Genomic DNA, 23,559 nt, shown 5'->3' with positions numbered 1-23,559 from the left:
TGCCCTGAGCTTGTTTACCCTAACAATCCACCAGTCCAATGGCTGTGGTCTTATCTCAGCGGACAGCTATTTGAGACCCTGCTTCGAAGGGTATGATATCCACACTTGATTAACTCCAGGATAAAGAACATACATAATAAAGTCTTTTCACTCTTGAAGTGGTCAGACAAGAAGGGTAACATTTACAACACCAATGTCTGCATTTTAATAAGACAAACAGCATGCATGTCCTCTCAGATTTTTGTTTCTGTAAACCAAATTCTTTAAGATACCTCTTCTCAGAAGCTTCCACTATGTTCCATGCATGAACATACTTCCCAAGAGCACTTAAAATAAAGTGGAACTTCTAACAGAAATGAGCCTATCCTGAGTTTCCTACAGTTCTGTTGAAACAAGCTATACTGTCTGTGAATTTATTGATAAACATTCATTGCACAGTAAGCATAGGTGCATTACTTAATTACTACAGGGAAATCTAAAACTTGAGTGCTTGTAAGTCAGGCACTCTAACATTAATTTATATGGCTGCAGTTATAAGTCCTCTTCTATAAAACTCATACAGAAACAAATGCACACACACATTTTTGTTTTATAGATATTGGCCAAAGAGAAAGGGATGAGATAAAGAAAAATGAGATACGGAAAATATTGAAAAGACTGATCTGGAAAAATCTAGAAGGAATGAAAGAGGAGCTGAAAATACTGATGATAAACATTTGAGAAACTGAGCTAAGAGTGCAGCCTCTTAGTATGTGGCAGGATTGGTACTACCTCCCACTGAACTTCTGGAATAGTGACTAAGTAAAACACAAGACTGTGCACATTAGTGAACATATAAACGCTCATGCATGCATAATATTATAAATACACATTTTTATCATAGCCTTAATGACAGGATGGAACAGAATAGCTGAAGAGAATCATGCTAAACACATACACAAAATTGGAGAAACAAAATATTAAGAGGACAGAATAACAGAAATATTGCTTACAATTTATGTTTCTAGTTTGCGGCTGAATATGATAATTGAAAATTAAGTTTCTTCACATTATCAGGTATTTTTATCTCTTGCAAAGACAACAGAAAACTTTTTTTACATTATTGTGTGTTGAAAAACATGGGGAGTTTTTAGCGTCTGCCTCCAACACTTTTTACATGCAGAATGCCCACTGAATCAAGTAACTGAATAGGTTGCCTCCTGTTCTGGGAGTTGGAAATGAAGCAGTAAAGCTGCTACCTACAGCTCAGACTCAAGACCACACATACTCACATGAGTACACACACTTTGTTTTAAAATCCTAACATTGATTTCTTTGCATCTCATCTGTAACAGACATTGTTAAAAGCAGGCTAGACTTGCCACAGTAATACTATCATATTTAATTTATGCAGCTCATGTATCTCATAGGATCCATTTAGCACCCTAAGCGTTTAGACTTGTTTTTAAGAAACTGTTATAAATATTTGAAGTTTCCTTCTGGAAAAGTTATGACTAGTTTTCGCATTTCCAATTAAAAAAAAAAAAGAGAGAGAGAGAAAAAGAACTGAATAGACTCTCAAAAATCCATTTACTGGCTTTCTTTTTGAAATTCTGCTAACAATGTTATCTGCTCTGTGACTATTCTCAAATGACATTCAGCCTTTCAGAAACATAGAAAAGACAACACACCATTTACAAGCTTAAAATTGATGGATAATACAGGCTGCAACACGTTGGCTGTAATGCTGCTTCTCACATAATAGGGAATGACTGCTCACACTAATCATCATATTTTAATGTCTCAAATACTGAATTCATATTACAGTCAAATATTTTTTTTCAGTTCATGCCAAAGATGCCAGATTTTTTTACATATAATCTCTTCACTGGGAAAAAATAATTTGGAAATTTAGGTGAACTTCTACAGAAAAAAAGAAAGCAAAGCTGAAAAATATGAGCTACACTCCCATCCCACCCCTAAATCTTGAAGGAAGTTTGTTTTCAATGGGAAAGGTGGGAAGTCTTTCTTTTACGTTCTTTTTCTGTCCAGCTCTGGTACTGAACTTCCCACTCCTTTTTTTGTGCCACAGCCTTTAGAATGAGTCCCTGTAGGTGAAGCCTCCCAGAGCAAGAGACTCCTTTATTTAGAAGCTTGTTCTAGACCATGAGACAAAAACTGCTGTTTCTGTGAGAAAGACAATATAGCCAACTGCCCTCGTCACTAAAAAAATAGGAAGTAGACATTTTTAACTCACTGCTTTTTACTAGTATTTCTCTCTAACATGTTTTAGTTCAACACCAGAACATAAAGACTGCTATCTTTAAACAGAACATAGGAGTTACCCACAGAAACACTTGTCCTTCAACTGAAAGATAGCTAAATGCCTTTCACACATTGGTGGAAAAGGGATCATTAAAAAGTAATTAATTAGCGCCTCTCACACAACTTTTCTAATGTATATAATACATAAATTAAATAAAAGATGAGAAATTGTTCAGATATACTAGAATCATTGATTACACAAATGCATGGTTTAAACAAATTGACAGTACTGTGGATAAATGTTTGTTTGTTTTCCAATTACTGAGCATACTTTTAAAGTGTTTTGTTGTTGTTGCTTGCCTATTTTTTTTTTTTTTTTTGGCCCTCGTCTGGACTTGTTCTAATTTGTCCATATCCTTCTTGTGCTGGGGGTCTCAGAGCTGAACACAGTGCTCCAATGGGGTCTCATAAGAGCAGGGGAGATGCGTCTGCCTCAACCTGATGGTCATACTTCTATACAGCCCAAAATACAATAGACTTTTATGCAGTACTATAGATAATTTTATCTGTCTGGCATATACTGATTTTGTATTTCTACTTTATTCGGAAACTTTATGGGTGCAAATTTTCAGTAGCACAAAAACTTTCTTAAGTTTTTTAGAGAAACATGGCTCCCTATCTTCAGCTGTGGATATAAACAGAGGCGATACAAACAACTAAAACCAGCAGTGATCTGTATTACAAGTCAGATCTTCCAGAACGGAGAATTATCTGAAACTGGTGTTTACCTTACAAGTAAACAGACTCTAAGCTGCACCTTTCAGTACAGCCAAACCACTAAGATTCCCACGTCATTAGGAACTTCATGATGATAGTGTCAACAGTATGGTTTCCAAATCGTTAAAGATGAGCCACTCATATAAATATTGACAATATTACTACATGCCTTGAACAACTAAAGTAATACTTACATTACAGTTTATCAATATGTATTAAAAACAAAGCAAAAAATTCACACCTTTCAAACACTAATTCTACTGGAATCTCTCTATAAATACAGTACATAAGCCACTGACATCTATACACATCTGGTCTTTGCCCTTTCAAGTAAATGCTTTGCAGTCCTAAATCATTCTGAGAAGACACGCAAGTAAAACAGCAAAAATGATGGCAAACATCTCCAGTCACTGTCCAATACACTGAACTATGTTTTACCATGGTATAAATAGAAATGATGTAGACCAACTTGCATCACTTTCTGTAACATTATTCATGGTAATCTCTCTTCTACAACATTTCCATGCTTACTGCATTTACAATATGGGAACTAAATTACTGATAGCTATCATCATTTCTCTACTACATATGAAGCATGTTCACTGTATTTTACTGTGATTTATGATGTTATTACACACAGGTTCAGAAACTGTAGGTAGCAAAAGTCAATCATTTTGCAATTGCTTCTGTTGCATCAAAGCACGAAGAAACATACCATAGACAGAATACACAGAAAATGCTAGTCCTTTATTGTTAATCATCAGAGTGTTTTTTTATTACTGGAAATTCAATTTTAACAGTTGGCAATGTAATTATAGTTGAACTATACATTTTAAATTAATAGTTATCACAATATATTAATACATTTTCAGTAATCATAAAGATCATTTACAAACGTAAGAGTAAATCTAAGTTCCAAATGCTTTGCATTTTAACTGTCAGGTTTAGGCTTCTGAAGCCCAAGATATTGCTTTATATATATATTTCATCTTTAGGTACCGTAAAATTTTAAAGGTGCAGTTCAGATGTCAGTAAGGCTAACATCTACCTTGCTTAAAAGAGACTAAATGTTATTTTGTATTAATAAACTTGGACAACAGCATAGTTTTCCATAGATCTTGGAATTTGATGTGCTCCAACCTTGTATCATAAGTTGAAGACAATTAGAACAGGAAAGAAACCTGAAATTGTACACTTACTTATTCAAAGTGAGGTCAAGGATGAATTTGGAGTCAAAGGCCTCAATCTGAAAACTTGCCTGGGACAGATGTACAGCCTGTAAACATGAACACATAACAGTATTACAGAGCTTTGCACAACACTGTAAGTTATCAAAAGAATCACTGCAACAAGTATTTTTAACAAAAAACTGCAAAAAGCAAAGTTATAGAAAACATGCTTATTTTCATGAATTGCATCAGTAAAATTTTTGCCCTTGCACCAAATTCAGATTCAAAAGGATTTGCCTTTTTAGACAATAAAGGAAAAAAGAGAAGTACCTGAAATAGTACCTGAAAAGAATACTTTCAAATATACACACCCATTCCTCACAAAAACAAGCAAAAACATAGCTCCATATAAATGTCTATTTCGCCATAGCCAGATGGCTATGTAACAAAATAATAAGTAACACAGTACACTGTTCATTTAATTATGTTATTGCATTCATTCACTTTAAAAGGCCTGAAATAATTAAAGCATTTGTGATACAAAGCTTCAAGTAAGAAAATCAGAGCAAAGCTTCTATTACATGTTATGAAAGACTTCTTTCAAAGTAATCCCTTCACAATTAAAGGCTTTATATTTGGCATTGTAACCAAGCCAATGTATAGAAGACTGATGCTGCTCTACATAAAAAAATAAAGTTAGCTTTAAGGATATTCAGTTTTTCTCAAACATATTAACCGTGTACTTTATTCTTTTCTACACTGTCGAAAATGAAAGCAAAGACATTAAAAATGTGTTCTGCTATTTTCAAAAAAAAAAAAAAAAAAAAAAAGAAGAAGAAGAGAGAGTCCAAGAGTTTATTTTTGTGAAGACAGTATTCCAACAGGGTAAAAGAGGTCAGATTGTCATTAAGGTGGTTTATGAACTGTTTAGAACTGATACTACTAGAGATCCCAAACACTCTGCTTACACAAGTTGAACAAAATAGTAATATCAAAAGTGACTAAACTTTTTTCTAAGCTAACTCTGGAAAAGGAATATATACTCTTTTTCTTTTCAGTTTGATTCTGGTGCAGCATTTCTTTCACTTCCCCTAATAGACTTAGTATGACCTGAAATACCTTTCTTTTTTTTTTTTTTTTTCCCCCAAACACTTTTTAGGACAGTAGCAGTATCAAGACTAAATAATTACCTGTAAGAAACAGATATCAAGTAATTTGTTTTCCACTTTAAGTATCTTTTCTGGTTTTGTCACTACTATTGTTCTGACAGCCAATTACAAACCAAGAAACTAAATGAAACTCTTGAATATATTTCCTTTCAGAAAAATTAACCGATGTTTCAACATGCTTCACTGATTAAGGAAATGCTGAAACGTTGAGAATTGACATTATCACCTAAAACAATAAAACACATTTCAAAAGTACTTGTGGCATGTTGGTAATAACGTCTTCAGCTCCTGAAACATGAAAATCCTTAAACTTCAGCACAAGATATCACAGATACCAAAAACTGTGTGTACATAAAAGAAACTACATAACCTAAAGATTGAGAACTCCATCAAGGGCTATGAAATCCAAACAAGTTCTGGTTCCCAAAAGACCCTGACCCAGCAACTGGAAGCGAGGAGACCAGTCTAGGAAGTAGCACTCCATGAATGTTACACCCATACATCCATCCCTCCATAGGCATCTGCTACTTATTGCTCTTAGGGACAGCTAGGTCTGATCTGCTTTTGTCCAATCAAGCCCATTTGGTGACACATGTATAATATCATTTCTTGTAATTTCTAAACCATCAAATATTTTCTTATCTTTCCAAAATTTAAAGTTACTTAAAGAAACTTGTATTATCAGTTTCTAGTAATACCAGAAAAATATCATCCTGTAGTATGAGACATAATAATAATGTTATTTCTGAAAACAATTGCTTCTGCATAATAACACACCCTTGCTACCTATTACTGTACGTCACTTACAATAGATGTAGTTTCTTACATATAAGCAATTACTGAAAAGCAACTGACGGTAATTTGCTACTCTGCCATAGGGCACACATAGGGCACGTTCTCCACCAAACTCAGCTCATACCAGTGGTTATAAAAAGAACACTAGATTTTAAATCCTTGCTGTTCAGCAAAAACACTGCTTTGAATTCAAGTGAATGGGATACTCTACTGCTGCAGTGAAATACAGAGCTTGTTAATCCAGTTTAGTAATGTATACCCACCCATGAAAGCCATGAACCAGAAATCAGATATAAGTAATGAAACTAAAATATTTCATCCTGAAACTGACATTTTTTTCCTGTAACAAGTTAGCATAGAAAGCCACCAGTGTGTTGTCACCAGGTGTTTTAGCCATTACTATTGCCATGTATCATCACGATCGCAAGAAATATTTCAAAAAATTATCCATGGAATTCTGCTATACATCTTGATCATTTCACAGTATTCTCCTGTCAGCTACCTTGTAATGCAATGCCTGAAGTATAATCTGAAATATGGACTTCTTCTGATTCACACAGAAATACAAATTGAAACAAGAATATAAAGTAGATTAGCATACGCTTTGAAGAATATATGGACTAGATATTACACCTTGTGTACTCATATGAAAAATACTACCCATCACCTTTCCGTACCACTTTCATACATGCAGCTGTGCACACCTGCATGAGCGTTCTTTACTTACGTATGCAGGAGACCAAGTACCTTTGTACATGTTTATTATATAAAAACTTCTGCAGAGGTTCCTGCTTTGACAGCTGTGGGCTGCTCCAACTGCAAAGCAGCAAAATTACATGAAGTTTTTCTGCAGTAAAGACTTACTAAGCAAGTATAGCAGAGTGAGTTAAGGAAAGACATGAATCTTCCTGCACTCATATCCAAATTAAAAAAAAAAAAAAAATGTTCTTCACTGTTCCAGATGCTAGGATTACTAGTGTTGCCATTAGTAATATGTAAACACATATTCAATATAGTATCAAAAGACAAAGCACACAAAATCATCAATTTGCAAGTACTGTAAATGGAAGCTGCACCATAGAAAATTCAGAAAAAAATGCAAATGTCAGCTGAAATACTACAAAGACTCTCAAACAGTCTATTAAACTCATAGACATAAGCTACATGAAGTTCATTTATTAATTTGATCAGTTTTCATTATATGGGGATTAAAAGTGAAGACTTATCCTATGAGAGTTAAAGGGAATATAATTCCCTTTAGGGGAATTATATACATAGGACTTCTCTCTGTATTTCAGTAAGACCTCACATGATCACTCAGAAGTTATTAACCATATATAATCTTTCATCCTTTACAAAATGGGTCTGCTTTTTCTTCAATACCACCTCTTTTACTACGTTCTTTTCATTTCATCTTAAGAATGCTTTCCTTTTCAATCTGAGCTACTTAAAGACACTCTGAGACTTACTAGCCTTCAAAACCTTTAAAACAAGGTAACATAGAATTAAGCCTGGCAGGAATATCATCGTAATTTAAGTGACATACAGCTGAGCCGAACAGAAGCACAAGTGGAGTGTCCACCCCAAGGAAAATACCACAAAATGAACTGGAGGGGAGGTATAACTGTCCTGTCTTTGCAGTCAAAACTGCTATAACACATTTCTTTCATTTGTTAGGGTCTTAACAACCCTTTCCTTCTGAAAATTACACTAACAGCTTAGAATTGTTAAGACATAAAAGACATTGCTTCTTTATGAATTATGAGACCTTGCAATTTCCAGTAATCCAAAAAGTTAGAAACTGCCTAGCATATACAGCTTTCCTTCGTAAGTGTGTCATTCAAGCTTTTTTCCACTCAAAATTTGGTATGGTTGCCCTGAGTTGTTTTTCTCTACCAGTTCCATTTTTGTGAGATCACATCCGATGTTGTAAGATTTCTCCCTCTGCTGGCCACCATAAGGATTTGCTCCTAGCACTCTGACAAATCATGACCCATGTAGTCTTCCCACTAGGTCCTACCAATCTGGTATATACAGTCTATGAGAACAGCAGTCATCTGGTTCAATCAAGAGTTTATCAAAAGGCTACATCCATCTGCAAAAGTTGACAATGGAGCAGAACACAGATAACTCAAAGCTCTTCAGCAAGTTTCAGGATTCTTGCGAGCTTCTTTAGGGGATTTTTATAAGCAAGTGCTCATTTATTTATTTATTTATTTTTAGCATTTCACACTAAAAATAACTTCAGAAGAAATCAAAGAAAACAGCTAACTTTAACTATGAGGAAACCGAGGTGCATAGATTTTAGTGTCTTCAAGTACCAAGTATCCAAAATATATTTTAGAACATAAAGAGAGAAGAGATTATACACTAGAACTCTGTCCGCCTTGGAGAGACACCATTTCACATAGTCAAAATTATGCTGAATGTTCATTCTTGTCAACAGCAGGAAAAAACTTCTTGGAAGAACGAGAAGGAATGAGAAAGGTTCTACCCACAGTTTAGATCACATATGCCCTCTCATAATGGTATTTCACCAAATTCACAAGTAGAAAGTGGATAAAGAAGATCAGCGTTAAAAAATAACTTATTTAAATTTTGGATTCTCCAGTATACTGTATTATTCTCCAGCCCTTCATTTCTCCATATGTAAAGAAGGTTGCAGATCCTTACTTTTAGGAAGAGACTTTTAAAGAAAAATAAATTTTATTACAATCATTTTCATATTTTTTCTAGCTTCCCTTCTTTCTTCACATGCATACATAACTTCCTGTACCACTCTGCTCTCCATAGTGATTCAGCATTTTTGAGGCATTCAAGCCTAATCCCACAGAACTATCCACATGGTTTATATTCTTCTGGCCACAGTAATGAGGTGCCACTGAAAGGGGGCCCACTGAATAATATGCATAGTTAGGGAGTATATCGACATCATGTGCCTATAAATGAGACCATTAAGGTTGACAAGAAAATTCAGGTTAAAGGATATATGGTTCCAAAAACAAGGGTGAAGGGAGGAAATGACACAAAGCAGTATTTTAATTCCATTTCTGCCCAATGTATATAAGGTCATCAAATTTGTCTTTGCATTTTTTCCCCCACATACAAACAATGAATCCTAAATATAGATTTCTTTCTTTACCCAGCTACAAAGGTATTTTAGCTATTTCCTTTCATTAGCAGTGTGGGAGGCAGCAAAATCTCACATCAGGATTTACTACAATATAGCATTTATTCCAATTCAGGGAAAGGATAAAAGCAAGTACTAAAAAGTCCAGCCCCTATTTGTCTGTCCTCTTCCCCCGAATCATCAACACCCCACCCCCCACGCGCATCTTTCACAATCCAATTGCTTTGTATTTTCTTTGTGGGTTGTCTTCTTTGTAATCAGGGAAATAAAAGTCTGCCTAGGATGTAAGAGGTGATTAGAGTGAACGTTCAACAGAATAAAATAAACAAAATATTGATTAGCATCTTATTATTGGTGAAACAGATGGAACAGCAAGACTTCATTGCAAAGAAAGATATGAAATGCAAGCTGGGGGTGGGGAGGAATCGGGGGTGAAGGGGAAGCCTCTTGTGGTGCTCTGGGAGCAGATCAAAAAACAAAAACAATCCATACAAGGAATGTAAACAACCCTCTCCTTCAATTAAATGTATTAAAGCAATGTATGTTTTATGCCAGAAGAATGAAGTCAACATAATGTCAGTTTCCATGAAGACCCAACTTTCCCCTTTTCTGGGAAGAACTGCAATGTTAGCAACGCCTAGACTTAAAATGGACACTGAGTGGAAAGATCCACTTTGCACAAGGCTCAGCACCGTGCATACTCAAGGAAATCAATACCAATTCTGTCAGCACTGATTTCTGCAAAGCTTTACCCCAACAGGTAGAGAGATATGGTAGGACACAGGAAGGATAGGCAACGGCAGCAATGTTCTTGCAGGAATGCTGGGCAAGTTAAGAGACTGGCAGGCATTCCCCTCTGTGGATTTCCAAGAAAATCCTCATATAGAAACATGGAAAAAGCACTATTCCCAAAGCCAGGTCTCCAAACATTAGCAAATCACTTTCTTCCCATATCACTCTCCAAAGAAGGGACGAAGAAAATCCCCAGTGTGCAAGTTTATTGAAAAGAACGGTCTTGCTTCACAAGCAACTCCCCAGGGGTCAAGGGATAAGCCTCTACATTCCCCCAAAGAAAGTAAATACTAAGACCATAAAATACAATTCCAAAGGACTTACACTTTTCCCTATGTTTCTAATGTTTGTATAAACAGAGCACTGTTCTGTCAGCATGAGCAATGACAGGGTAAGGAAGGAAGGTTGTTTTGTTTATTGTATCACTGATGCTGCTTATTCCTTCCTAAATAACATCTGAGACCTTTTTAACTGCTCTGCAAGACAAAATCATGCATACTTCAAGAAGGTTAGGGCACTACTTCTGAAGGTAGTATTCTTTTAAGTAACTTCATTTTCCAACAATGGGACAGCTTTTCTGTTCCATCCATAACAGACTGGTATATTTAGATGCATCCAAAGGCACATCTGCATAAGTTAGAAAGCAATCTTTCTTCTCATTAAAATATTGAAACTATACAATAATAGCTTACTTCAAAGATTATACAGTAACTCCATGTTAATCTCACATCTGAAATGTCACATAATCAATACCAACGAAAGCATACGTAATGCATAATAAATCCTCTTTTGAAAGTTTCCAAAGAAATGTAATTTTCTTGTTAAGAACTTCCCTATAGATAAGTCTTGCAGTGATATCTTACACACTTATCTGCTTTGCTGTCTCTTTTCTACCATGGCAGTTTCTTCCTATACAAACCTTCTTTGCCTTCACTTTGCTTTTAACCTGCTAAGGTTAAATAAGGAACTTTAATAAGGAACTATTTTTTAATACATAAATTTATGTATGGAATAATTTTAAGGGGTGCCTCTCAAGTAACATAGATTAGAAAAGGTTTACCTCTTCACCCAGTTATCACACAAAACCAAAATCATTTAGTCCATACAATTTCAGAAAATTTGTTTTGCTATTTATTATCTATATCTGTACAAAATAAAACAGTAGCTCTTCCCCCTCAAAAAAAAAAAAAAAGAAGTATTCAGATTTTGACAAAAACCGTTAACACTTTACAGTGGCCTTCACTTACCATACAATGGCAGGAAATCAATACTGCATTTATTAGGTAGTGCATGATGCACTCAATGTCAAGTAACTCATGCTTTAAGATCAGAATTCTAAAGAAAATCCCTGTACAAACATTTCTCCAGAATGAAGTTATTTTGGAAGAAGCATTTTGCTGATGATAGTATAAGGTAAGTCAAGCCACTGGAACTGTATATTGGTCAGACAAGCCAGCCTTGCATAATTCCCATTCGTTTTCATCTACAGCTCAGGTTCTGAACCATTCTGAAATCTAAAATAATTGTTTTTAATTAAAACAAGGGAAGTGGCATTCCTGTTTAATTACATGTCCTATTTTAATGCTTAAAAATGGTGGTGAGGACCAACATTAAGACTTAAAGATCTGGAAAATAAACTATTCCACCACAGTTCCACATCACTTTTTTTTCCCCTAAATTCTGCAGATAAGGCTCTTTTTATCCTACCTTATTGTGTTTCTGCTGGTGCCTTGCCCTAGTATCCAGGATGTGGTAAGGGGTTTCAGAGTCCTTGTTGATGTAATAGATTAGTCTTGAAGGCAGCGTGATTTCTTTCTGGATTGCACTGCTGTAGCTGTTATTTTTACTGCTGCTGCTTTTATTCTGTTGAAATGTACTCTCTTCATGTGCCAGGACTCCCTCCATACTGCCTGCCGTTTCATTCCAATGCAGGTCTGAGAAAGAAAGATATGCCAACCATAAATTATATGGCAGAATATGTTTATTTCCATAAAAAAGCAATATACTTAGCTTGCAGTATTCTAATATTTCATTATTCACTCAAGCAAACAAAAAGACGGCTTACTCATGGAGAGAGATATGATTCATTTTTCACACACAAAAATGGTTTCAGAAATAACATTACTTATTTAAACGCATGTATATTTTCACATACAGTCATGGATTATAAATATTTTAATGCCTTCCAATCACCAAGGGGAAAAAACCTTAATGGATATGTAGTTAGCTAGCAAAGGAGGATGTAGGGGATAACTTCTCTTCCCTCTCAGAAGACACATACATACACACAGAAAAAAACATATATATAAAATATATATATATACACACACACGCCTGTAGAAAGATTAAGGATACTTCCCTTATTCTCAAGACAAACTGAATTGAGCATTCATGCACTCTGAATGCTAATCCATTCTCTTTACATAATAGGAAGTTTTCTACCTCTTAACTTCGACAAGAGCCCTTTTCTTCAGTGACACCTTGTCAGATGAAATCCTGCATCCTTCCATGACAAAATTTCAAAACGCAGCCAACCAACATGCAATGTAAAATTGATAGCAACGATTCGCAAAACGACTATATCCCGCATTGCACGTTATCATAACCCGCTCAAAAGCGAATAACTGAAATGCACACACAAAACCCGACCCCAAACAAGTTAGCTTCCCGGCGAGACGCGCACCCCAGGGCACACCAAACCCACCTATGTACGCCTGGTTTTTGTCGCATACCTCACCAGCCTGTTTCTCTGCACGCCACCCTCCACCTAAACCACTGCAGCACCAGCCCCAGAAGAGCGGAGGCAGGGAAACCTGAAATTTTTCTCCTTCCTTTTTTTTTTTTTTTTTTTTTATAAGCAAGCGAAGGAAACCTTATCTGAGCCCCGGGCTTCCAGACGCCGGAGCGGGCACGTACACAAAGCTGGAAGGGGCGGAGGAAGAAACGGCTCGGCGGCTGAGCGCTTTATAGGGGCTCAGTGGCCGGGGGGGAGGCAGGGGGTCGGTAGGGGCGAGGAGGGGGGGGGGGGCGCAGACGGACGGACGCCCCGCCATACCCACCGGCGGCGGCCGGGGGGCACGAGGAGCCGCGGAGCAGCAGCAGGAGCAGCAGCAGCCAGACGAGGCGGCCGAGGAGCGGCAGGAGCGCGGGGCGGCAGGCGGCGGGGAGGCGGCGGCCGCAGCAGCGGGGCTGCCGCGGGGCGATGCTGCCGGGCGGCTTCATGGCTCATAGCGCCCCAGGGGGCGGCCGGCCGGGGCGGGGCGGGGGGCAGCGCGGAGCTCCGGCCCCCGGCGGGCAGCGCCTGAGGGGCTGAGGGGAGGGGGGCAGAGGCGGCTCCCGCCCGTCTGGCTCCTCGCGCCGCCGTTACGGGAGGCCGTTACCCGTTACCTCAGCGCGAAGGCGGGCGGCGCGCGCGCACCTTAGCCGCTTCTCCCCCCCACCCGCCCTTTTCCCCGCGCGCGCGCGCCGCCAACCGCCAAGCCCAGGGCGGGCGCACGCGCGCCGCGCGGTCGCTGTCCGTTGTGCTGCTGCTGCTGCCGCCGCCCCGCACGGCCACACGCGCCCTCCCCCCCCTCCCCCCGCCCCGTCAGGCGGCCCCCGGGAGCCACCGCCATGAGATAGAAATAACGGCGCAGAGACCCTCAGGCCGCTTCTTTGTCTGCGTTCCGGAGCTTCCGGAGTCAGGAGGAAATCTAATCTGCGGCCTCGCTGTGGATTTATCCATAAACCAGTTTAGATACCCAGTTCTTAGCACGCATTTTGCCCACAGACTTCCAACGCCCCAGAATAGATGTGTTTTATTTTGGTGCAGGTCTCCCTACTGAGGAAATAAAGATGGTTCTCTTTTTTTGCCTGGCTGTTCCTTTTTATTTGTCACTTTATTCCTTCTAAGCTGAGTCTGAGTACCACACAGATTTAAAGACAAATTTTCTCAGCTTCATCTAATTTTCTTTAGATCCCAGCCAGCACTAATACTGGCTTTGTATCACTAAATTAATTAACATTGTTGCTAGTTTAGAAAGAATAAGTAGATTGACAAATCATTGCTATGCAGACTATTTTATAGCAGTAGCGTTGTTAAATTATTTTTTTTAGAAAATCATTCTGAATCTGCACATGCTGCTTACCTCACGCTGGTCAGCCAGGTGCTACTCATGGAAGCTCAGAATCCAAGCATGTAATAGCAGACAGCACCAAGCCATGGGATGACCTGGGGTAAAAAAATGACAGAAAACTCCTTAGGGTTTCTGCTGGCTGGGCCTAGGGAGAAACCTATACCAGTTTTCTATATAAATTGGCATTCCTCAATACCCATTTTCCCAGACACTTTCTATGCAGTCCATCTAGCCCAGCTATTCATCATTAAATATCACTGGAACCTTTCAACCAACAGCAGATCCTCATTTATCCCCATAAACGTATAAACAGATCAAAGAACCAGTTATGTCAGTGCACCTAGATCCAAAATAAATAAGTACAGTCAAAACAGATATCTTAGAATCAAAGAGTAGACCATACAGTTAAAAATTTAAATCCAGAAACTAACTGTAAGACTACAACAAGAAACATGAGTCTAACAACAATGAACACTAGAAGTATCTGCTCTTCAAACTATCAGTTCTTATTTTTACTATCCAGATTCTGAGGTGAAAAAGCAACAATTACCTCTTCCTACAAAGGTTGGCTACAGCAAATTCTTTCTAGACCCTTTTGACTCAAGCAGAAGTCTGCAGCAGAAACAATCACATCACACCATCTCAGGCAGGCATGCTCAGTCTCCCAGGTGCTGATCATGTTGTAGCTCAAGCTGCATTTTATAAAACTGCTAAAAAGCTTCACGTGGGCATGTGCAGTTCAGGAGCATAATCAGCTCCAGATGAAATACTCCACTAAGTGCCTCCACAGGTGCCTTTTTTATTTAACCTGCTTTCATCTTTGAAAGACCTTATGAAATAATCTCAAATAGATTGCACTGCAAATGTCTGAAAGCAAAATATCAAAAGCGTGGACTATCATGGCAACATCTGTTTCCAATGAAATAAATTGGAACCTCTGAGTCAGAGACATGCAGGAAAACGCTGACAACCAATTCGTCAAGACTGGCTATGGAGAAAACATGTATTACACGAGGTACACACATACTTGCAATCTGGGTGATAAATAAAGCTTACATCACAGCTGCAGACTGTTGTCCAGAGTTTTTACATTCATTGCTCGTTTATCAGGATGGGGGTCAGTGAATGCGTGGAATGAAACTGTAATGCTGCAGTTCAAATCATAAGGCTTCAGATGCAAAACTGCTGATAGTAGTCTTGGCTATTCGTACTTGTCAGCTAGTCAGGAAATATCAGTCTAGGCTCTGTTACCTCAATGGTAAAGATACAGTTTTTCAACATAATCTAATCTCTTTTTCCAGCATCTCCTGGAAAAAAAAAAAAAAAAAAAAAAAAAAAAAAAAAAAAGTAAAGTGTAAAGTGTCAGTGTATTACTACTTGACTTGGAAAAGTCTCTACATAGAAAATGTTTTTAATGAACTTGCTCCTTACCCAAGGCATAAATAATATTGGTCTTCCTGACTGAGTATTCCAGGAGTGTCTTTTACTGGGATATGAGGAAATTTTCTGGATTTAAACATCAGTGAAACAACCTAACTTCAAATATCTAACACTTATTTCAAGAATCCAGTTAGGTTCTGTAACAAAGGATCAGGTGCAGTATTCCTGGATATTGCTCACAGACACAAACTATTTCCTGGTTTAATAGAAAGAGAAATATTTCTCTTGCAGATGGAATATGAAGGAGGGAAGTTCAGGAGATACAAACATAGATGACTGATTTATCAAGCAGTAAGCCTTAGCCAGTGTTCTTACACCATTCTTGCAATCAAGTTAACAATAGTGATGATCATTACAGAATCTCAAATATTCAGCTCAATGGGGAGCTTCCAAGCAAAAAAAGGACTGTCTCAGTTACTTTTGTAATAGCAATAATACCAACCAGCAGCTTAAGACTGTCCTTGGGTGACCGAAGGGTATAGCACCACGGGACACAGGCAGCACAAGCAGCAGAATAGAAGCAGCCATTGCTGAACTGTGCCACCAGGCAAGTGCAGTTCTCAGGTGTGGTTATGACTTACTTGTACGTGCCTGCAGCACTAGCAGGCACAGCCATAGGCTGCACAAAAACTGGACAAAGTGACAGATCTGTTAGAGAGATTTCCTTTTGATTGGCAGTAGCACATAAATCAGCCAGTGCTGTAAACAATACAACAAATATAAGGAGTCCTGAGCAGGAGGGGTACCAAGCACACTGCAGGCCTAAAAAGCAATATTTACACATGGGCACTGAGTAACAACAGTAGAATCTCATAGCTGGCACATAACTAATCCACACAAACCTCTAATGTGCATGCAAAAGAAGGCAGTAGCCAGTCCCTTTCTCAGCATGGGACTAACAGCTAATACAAAGCTGTGCTGAAATTTCATGCAGCTCATGTTTCATTACTTTCATAAAATACACTACAGCGCATGTAAAAATATCATGTGCAGTGTAAGTATGAATAATTTATATTTAGAAGAAACCTGGTAATTACAATGAACAATGCAATGCATTAGTATAACCTTTTTTAAAATCATACATTTGAATACTGATTCTCAATGTTCAGCTATTCTCAAATAGGTCCTCAGTTACTAGTGTGAAAGAGTATTTCGGAAAGAATATTTTCCTCTTTACATATAACGTAACCATCTCTTGCTACACATCCCACCACCTAAGAGCTCTGCAGCAACCCAGCATTTGGTCAGAAAAAAAATACATACTTTTCATAGTTTTCATTTTTACTGTTCCACTTAGTTCCTTAAATACCTTTCAGCAACCCTGGAAAACAGCATAAACATTGCAGTAATGCAACAAATACATATGAGGTTCAGGAAATGGAGTCCTTGCTCTAGATTCTTCTGAAGCAAGCATCAGTTTCCAATTTGTAGATCTAGCAGAACATGATTTCTGCTGTTCTTCACTTTGCCATCTTCTTTATTTCAACCTCAGACTCTTCAGAGGAAGAGCTTTCTCCTGTTAGTCAGTAGTTCAACAGAGCCCTAAATCCAGCTTTACCCTGTGTGCTATTGGACACAACATTATCTTAAATTAATATTATAAAATATAGTACAGTTGAAATGCCACTTTTTCATCCCAATTGTCACTCATTTACTAAGCTCTGCATTACTGCTAGCTATTCCTCTCACCAGTACTACTACACAAATGAACTCTTTTATGAGTACCATATATGTTCCAGCACTACAGGTTAGAATATACGTGGTAGTTAGGATATACTTTCCATCCCCTTCCCTTCAATATTGTGAAATATTAATGGTAAGATCAAGTGAAGTAAAATGATACAAAGAATATAGCTTAGCAATATGTGGCAAGGAAGAGAGAAGAACACAACTGTGCCGCTAATAACAAGTGAGTCAGATGTTTTATTAAGTACGGTTCAATTTGTATTCAGGTGAAATGTAGCATCAGTAAGCTACTTTCAATTGCAGTAAAGATTTATTTTGAATAAAGCACACCACACTAATTTCAGACTGCACTCGCTGTGTACTCTTGTGTAATAATTACCTGTGCGTTCATAACCAAAGATTTTACAAGCTGTTCAGTAGGATTCCTCAGCAATGTTGAAACTACAGCATATAAGTCACTGTATACAAGATACTGCAATGAGGTATATTTGCCACCAGTGGAAACATTAAAGTTCTAAGGGCTCCAATTATTCACCATGTTGCCCAATTTATTAATAAGAAACAGAGCAGCAGCAGAAACACATTGGTCAATGAGGCTATCTAGAACACAGTTGTCATCTATTCCGATACAGATATACTTAGCAAGTAAAACATATGCTGCCAGCAGAAAAAGTGCTGCTTTTTTAATAAGCAAGCAGTTCTAACTGTGGCTGTGACATCAGGCCCTCTCCCTGCTAGTTCCTTTCACTCTTGCGCATTAACATGAAAAACAGTGTCAAGGAAGAAGGATGGGGTGTTATGGGAAATCTTAAATATGTACTTTTATTTATACTTCTTAAAACTAAATAAATACAGTTCACACCCCAAGGACTTGCTACAGCTGATCAAATACTTCCAAACGGTAGGCTGTGAAAAAGCCAGACTGCAGCTGCTCCAGTGCGACTTTGCAAAGGAGAGGGAAGGCATCATCGCTCTTTCCTTGACCCAATTACACGTGCACATGGGAGAGGAGGACTGCAAGGGACCTCCTAAGGCATCCTGTCCAGCCCCCAGCTACCACTAACAATTCCTCTCATACATTGCATTTAAAAGTAATTGGGGGTTTTGCCCTTTCCAATACCACTGGAAAGCTGCTCCAGAAGCTCACTGTTTGAATCACTACGTAAATCCTCCTACTTCCCAGCCTAAGTCTATTCATGCTTAACAGAATCTGTTTGTTCTTGTGCCAGGGCTACCAGTAACAGCTCATTCCCCCTGCTGGTAGAAATGACCAGGCTGTCAATGCTTACAGCATCTAAACCCAAGAAGAGATGGGTGAAAATATGAAACTGTAGATGAAAACATTAAGGATGTTATCTCCAGCACAGAGATGCCCAGAATAGCAAGGACTGCATTAGCTTGAGAAGCAGAAGGAATATGGCCATTGCAATATAATGCATGCTTGAACTACCAAACCTCACTGAAAACAGGCACTAGTTACTGGGAAGTTGTCTCTCTGGATATGGACATGCAGCATTTAGAAAGGTATAACAACCGATTCTCTCATGTTCCTCTCATGTTCCCCCCAAAATTCTAAAAACACTTTCCCTAGTATTTTCAGGTGCTGTGGGTGCTGCTCAGGTAACACACTTTTACAGACTGGATTTCTGTGTGCATTCAGCAGAGTGACCTGTGCTGATGCTGCAGCCATCAATGCTGTAATCCTGTGTTATGAAAGGTAGGTAAAAATGCTGAGGAACAGCTGTGTTAGTCAGGAGAGGAAAATCCTGGAATTTCCATAAAATGCAGCTCTACAAAAATAGGAAAAAAATAGAAACTGCTACATCCAATTCGGCATCCTGCCTTTTCTCCATAGATAAACTTGGACCGGTTTCCCTGCTCCTTTCCTAATTAGGCATAGGGATGAATCATCAGACATGAAACACGCTATCCTGAAAGATTCCTGTTTGAGGACACATCAAGGATTTGGGACTGACTCCTCTAGAGACCCTAAAACAATATCTAACCATCACTTCTCCAGAGAGGAAAGTCTAAAATTTTAAGAAAAATCTGTGCAAAGTGATATCCAAGTATTGCATGAGAGGCCTAGGGCGTCCCCTACAATCGAGTTACTAGAAGATAGTTTTTGTCACAGAAACAAGTTAAGCATCAAATATGGATCCCAGATCAGCATTATCATCCTTCCTGCCCTGTCTCCCTGCCCTAGCCTTCTAAGCTCATTTACTTACAATCTTGATAAGCAAATAAAGAACATTTTCTCTCAGCTTTCCCCCACCAATCAGTTTGGACCTATGGGTCCCCATATTTTGATGATTTGGTGATTCTCAGCACCTACCTGCCAAAGACAGTATCTCCTAATGTCAACGTAGTATTTTTGCAACATCACAATAAAATTATTCAGAGATCCCAGTGAATGCTTTTTATAATTTCTGCTGTTAATTCCTTGAGTGGATTCTTGATTCCTAAGGAAGCTGCAGTAAGCTTTTCTATTTCCCAAAAATCAGAAATAATCTGAATTCAATAATATTTACTAGTTTACTAGACTCAGACTGTCAGCACAGTAACACAGTGAATACTTTAGTCACTTTGTTACAAAGGCAAATGAAGCCCAACAGTCTTTCCTTATGTAGTACAGATCCCTCAAGCATCTTGCTAATTTTCTTGACAAAAGTCTCAGCCACAAACCTTTGGAACACACTCATACACACACACACACACACACACACACACAAAAAAAAAAAAAGGCAAACATAAAAACCCACCTAGCCCTCACAACCATGGAAGCAGACACTCCCTTCTCTCCCCCACAAGAGCCACACACAATCTGACCACGTGGATTGTCACGTCAAGAACCCACACTTGAGGATTTGAAATTATGCCCTTCACCCTGCTCCTTCCATTCTTCTTTTCGCCCACATAAACTTACACTCAGTCACCTTTCAAAGGTCTTACTATTTCTCTACATGCATATGTTCCCCATGATTGTTTAGGGTTGCTTATCCTACTGGTTAACCATAAGTTTAAGCATGCATTATTATGGGTTGTTATTATGGAAATGTAGCAGTTTTTGAAGACTTTGTGGAAATTAAAACAGCATTCTTGTATTCTACATGAAGTTTCTTTGCAGTATACATGAAGGAAAAAGTGCCAGTTCTCTTATGACACGTCCCCTCAACCCCACAGCTGGGGGGGGAGGGATGAAGAACATTTATGATTCAAAACCCATACTTCAAAATACATTTTTCTATGATTATTTGTGAAACTTCTTACAGGGAATTCATGAATTTGCTTTTCTCTCAAATTCCATCCACATCTTATGGATGAGAAAAGCTCCAACTTCAATCATCTTTCAGCTTCTCTTGCATTATCTTGCTGAAGAAAATAAAAATCAAAAGGAATTGCACCCGACTAAATTGGATTTCAGACCAAACCTTCTCTCCATAGCAAAGGCATTCCCCCAACTTGCTTTATAGGGCTACAAAAATCAAGAACTTACTCACAGAAACTTGAACTATTCTTAGCTTTTATATCTGTTCCTATATGCTGATGCTGCACATGGGCTTGAAGCGCAAAAGAATTTAAATAAATCTTCTTACACTTCAATTGGTAGAGCTTGGTGGATTGAAACATAAAACAGCAGGGGAACATGACCAAAGATACAAAGAAGATTCATTGCACAGTCCCAAGTACAATCCGACCTCTGCAGACCAAAGGTAGTTCAAGGCTCTTCCCACTGGACAGTGCTTTCCTACTTTTATATTATCTTGGCCCTATCCCAAAATTATGTTGCTCTCAAACACAGTTGCATAATAAATGAAACTTCCATTTACCAAAGAGATCTTGCTGAGCACAAAATGTCTTTTTCCTCATTCTGCCTATTGATAAATTGAGTTGTTTTTTCATTTTCTTTACAGAAAACAGCAACCACCATGCTTTGATTGGGCCACTGGTCAAAAAATACAAAAAAGTCTTTCGCAACATTATAACACCTACATTTTTTATGGGGGAAATACAGATAGATTAATTAATATGGGCATGAAGTATCACTGTAATAATAATAAAAAAATCATGCTTAGAATGAAAACAATGTAGCCAGAGTTATATCATCTCTTTTGCATTATTTTGCCAAGTAACAACCACAAGAAACCCGTGTAATTCTACTTCTGCACCAGTATTCTCTGTGGCCCTATCCTCAGCTGCATGGCAATCCTAAATTTGCCTTCACCGCTATTTTAAGGTTTCCATTTAAAGAGGGAAAAATGCTGGACAGAACTCCCATGATACTTCCTGTTTGCTGCTGGGCTACCAGGGAAGCTGAGCTTAGCAATTGATAGTGGCCTTATAGATGTGGCCAGATGGTAACAGTCCTCAGTCTAGGCTTAGATAAGAATATGAACAGGCTTAAGGTGACATTTAAATGCTAGTTTCTAGAACCCCTTTTCATCCCAGACATACATACAAAGGTAACAAGTTGCAGAGCCAAAACTAGAACCTCTACTGGAAGCACTGATGTGCTTATACAGTCAGGGTATAAAATGTAACCTGGTCTATATGAGCTGTCATGCAGCTGAACTGCAAAGCTCAAATTTAAAATATTCACGATCATCCTAGCAGTATTTTTTTTTCTTCCCCTCCAAGAGAGCAATGAAGAAACAGTCTTACATTTTCAGATGTAACTATTTGTTTTACAGATGGAACATCTTTTGTTGGGCTGCCAAGCCTGAGTCATCCCTACAGATTCATTTCCAGAAGAAGCATGCACATAGGACTGACAACTGATCACAAGCTATTTCCTAACTTCCATAAAGATGTTATAGGTTTTAAAGCAACCTAGTAAAATTAAGACATGGTAACCTTTACTTTATACTAGCAAACATTAATAAAATTCTTGGCTGCTGTAGTTATGAAGAAAGTTTTTTTTGTTTTTTTTGTTTTTTTTTTTGTTTTTTTTTTTTAATTCACAAAACTAGGTCACTGAGGAAGCATTGTGCTCAAACAGCAGGGAAACACTCTGAACGTACAGCTAGAATTTCTCCCAGCTGGCTACTGCAGCTGGAACTGCCCTGCTTGCCTCTCAGCTGCTCTCACCATGATTTTGGTGATGAATGTCACAGGGCTCTGAGCAGCAGCAACATGACCCAGGAGTGATGAACTCTAAGAGCTTCTCCACTGGTATCACCAGGAGTAGAAGTGTAACCTGCTGGTGTCAAGAGAGAACATAGGCAGCAAAGGTCTTGCAGTTGGTATACTACAGTATTAAGATAGAAAATAGCAGGTGGTAGCAACTTGAACTTCTAAAAAGACCAAATATTGGGAAAAAATTATTTTCACTTCGGAATTTTTCTTTCACTGGAGATAACAACATGGTAGTTTAGTGTTGATTTTTCAAGGTAACTACCAATTTGAACAGTTGAACTAATACACATTTCATTCTGAGAAAAGCCTTTGGTCTTTGATCATCTGCTGAATGTTTAATTAAGCAAGCAAGGTGAACACATCACTTAATCTGTACCCAATGGGAAATGTGTTCCCTTCCATTCCCTTTGAGGTAAAATTACACTACTTAAAACCAGGTTCACACTAAGTCTTATATATATCTTCCTTCCTACTAGTCCCGTCAACTGCAGCATAAATTCAACAGTCATTCTGGCCTCAGATAAAGCAGCCAGACCATCCTGACTTTTGTCTGATTTTCCAGTCACTTAGGGGAAGGGGGGGGGGGGGGAAGCTCTGATGCTTACATCACTATTTTCAGATGTGAAGGTTGATATTCATAGTGGCCTTTAAATGTGGAACCATCTCCTTTGGATTCTGTCTTGGAGATAAAAATATGTTTTAGTTTAAGATGTGCTAGAGCAAAATCTGAATATAAAAGCACCATTAATTCTATCTAATCTTTTGGTCTACAACAACACTGAAGGATATCCAAACCTTGATCACACCTCAAAGCTCAGTGACCACAGCAATTGTGCAAGGGCACTCAGCTCTCTTGCAGGTGCCAGGACAACCACAGGGTACTTTTGTCTTCACCATCTCTTGGTTTCCTATCCTCTTATCTCTGTTGGAACTGAGGCACCTGTGAATGAGGACTTTGGAACAGAATTGCCTCCCATCTGAACAGCTCTGGAAGAATGGAAATTCCCTGGGTTCATGGAGGAGTGTCTCAGGTTTCAAATAATTTTCCTTTGTTAGGCAAGCAGCTTTTTTCCTAGCTTCCTTCTGGCTCCTCTGCTGTGATATTA

At 38.4% G+C, this 23,559-nt stretch overlaps 2 protein-coding genes across 10 annotated transcripts in view; both read right to left on the bottom strand.

Moving 5' to 3' along the window:
* ADAM23 (ADAM metallopeptidase domain 23) overlaps positions 1-14,798 on the bottom strand; it is a 73,495-nt gene extending 58,697 nt beyond the window's left edge. For 4 of the 9 annotated variants that reach the window (XM_035331665.1, XM_035331670.1, XM_035331672.1 and 1 more), the window contains exons 1-3: positions 13,136-13,521; positions 11,784-12,010; positions 4,221-4,297 (exon numbers count right to left, since the gene is read on the bottom strand). In XM_035331665.1, the coding sequence (XP_035187556.1) occupies positions 4,221-4,297; positions 11,784-12,010; positions 13,136-13,298 (467 nt within the window). In that variant the 5' untranslated portion in view covers positions 13,299-13,521. Of the gene's footprint in view, positions 1-4,220; positions 4,298-11,783; positions 12,011-13,135; positions 13,523-14,203; positions 14,287-14,741 lie in introns of those variants that run through there. The other 5 variants (XR_004752345.1, XM_035331668.1, XM_035331667.1 and 2 more) reach the window with 3 other exon arrangements.
* A 560-nt stretch (positions 14,799-15,358) lies between these two features.
* Positions 15,359-23,559, bottom strand: part of ZDBF2 (zinc finger DBF-type containing 2) — a 36,112-nt gene continuing 27,911 nt past the window's right edge. Inside the window, exon 9 of the transcript XR_004752344.1 lies at positions 15,359-15,498. The gene's annotated coding sequence lies outside the window, so the exon portion shown is untranslated. The remainder of the gene's footprint in view (positions 15,499-23,559) is intronic.

The sequence above is a fragment of the Oxyura jamaicensis genome, chromosome 7 (assembly GCF_011077185.1).
Source record: "Oxyura jamaicensis isolate SHBP4307 breed ruddy duck chromosome 7, BPBGC_Ojam_1.0, whole genome shotgun sequence".
NCBI classification, from domain to species: Eukaryota; Metazoa; Chordata; class Aves; order Anseriformes; family Anatidae; genus Oxyura; species Oxyura jamaicensis.
This window is presented reverse-complemented; position numbering and strand designations above follow the sequence as displayed.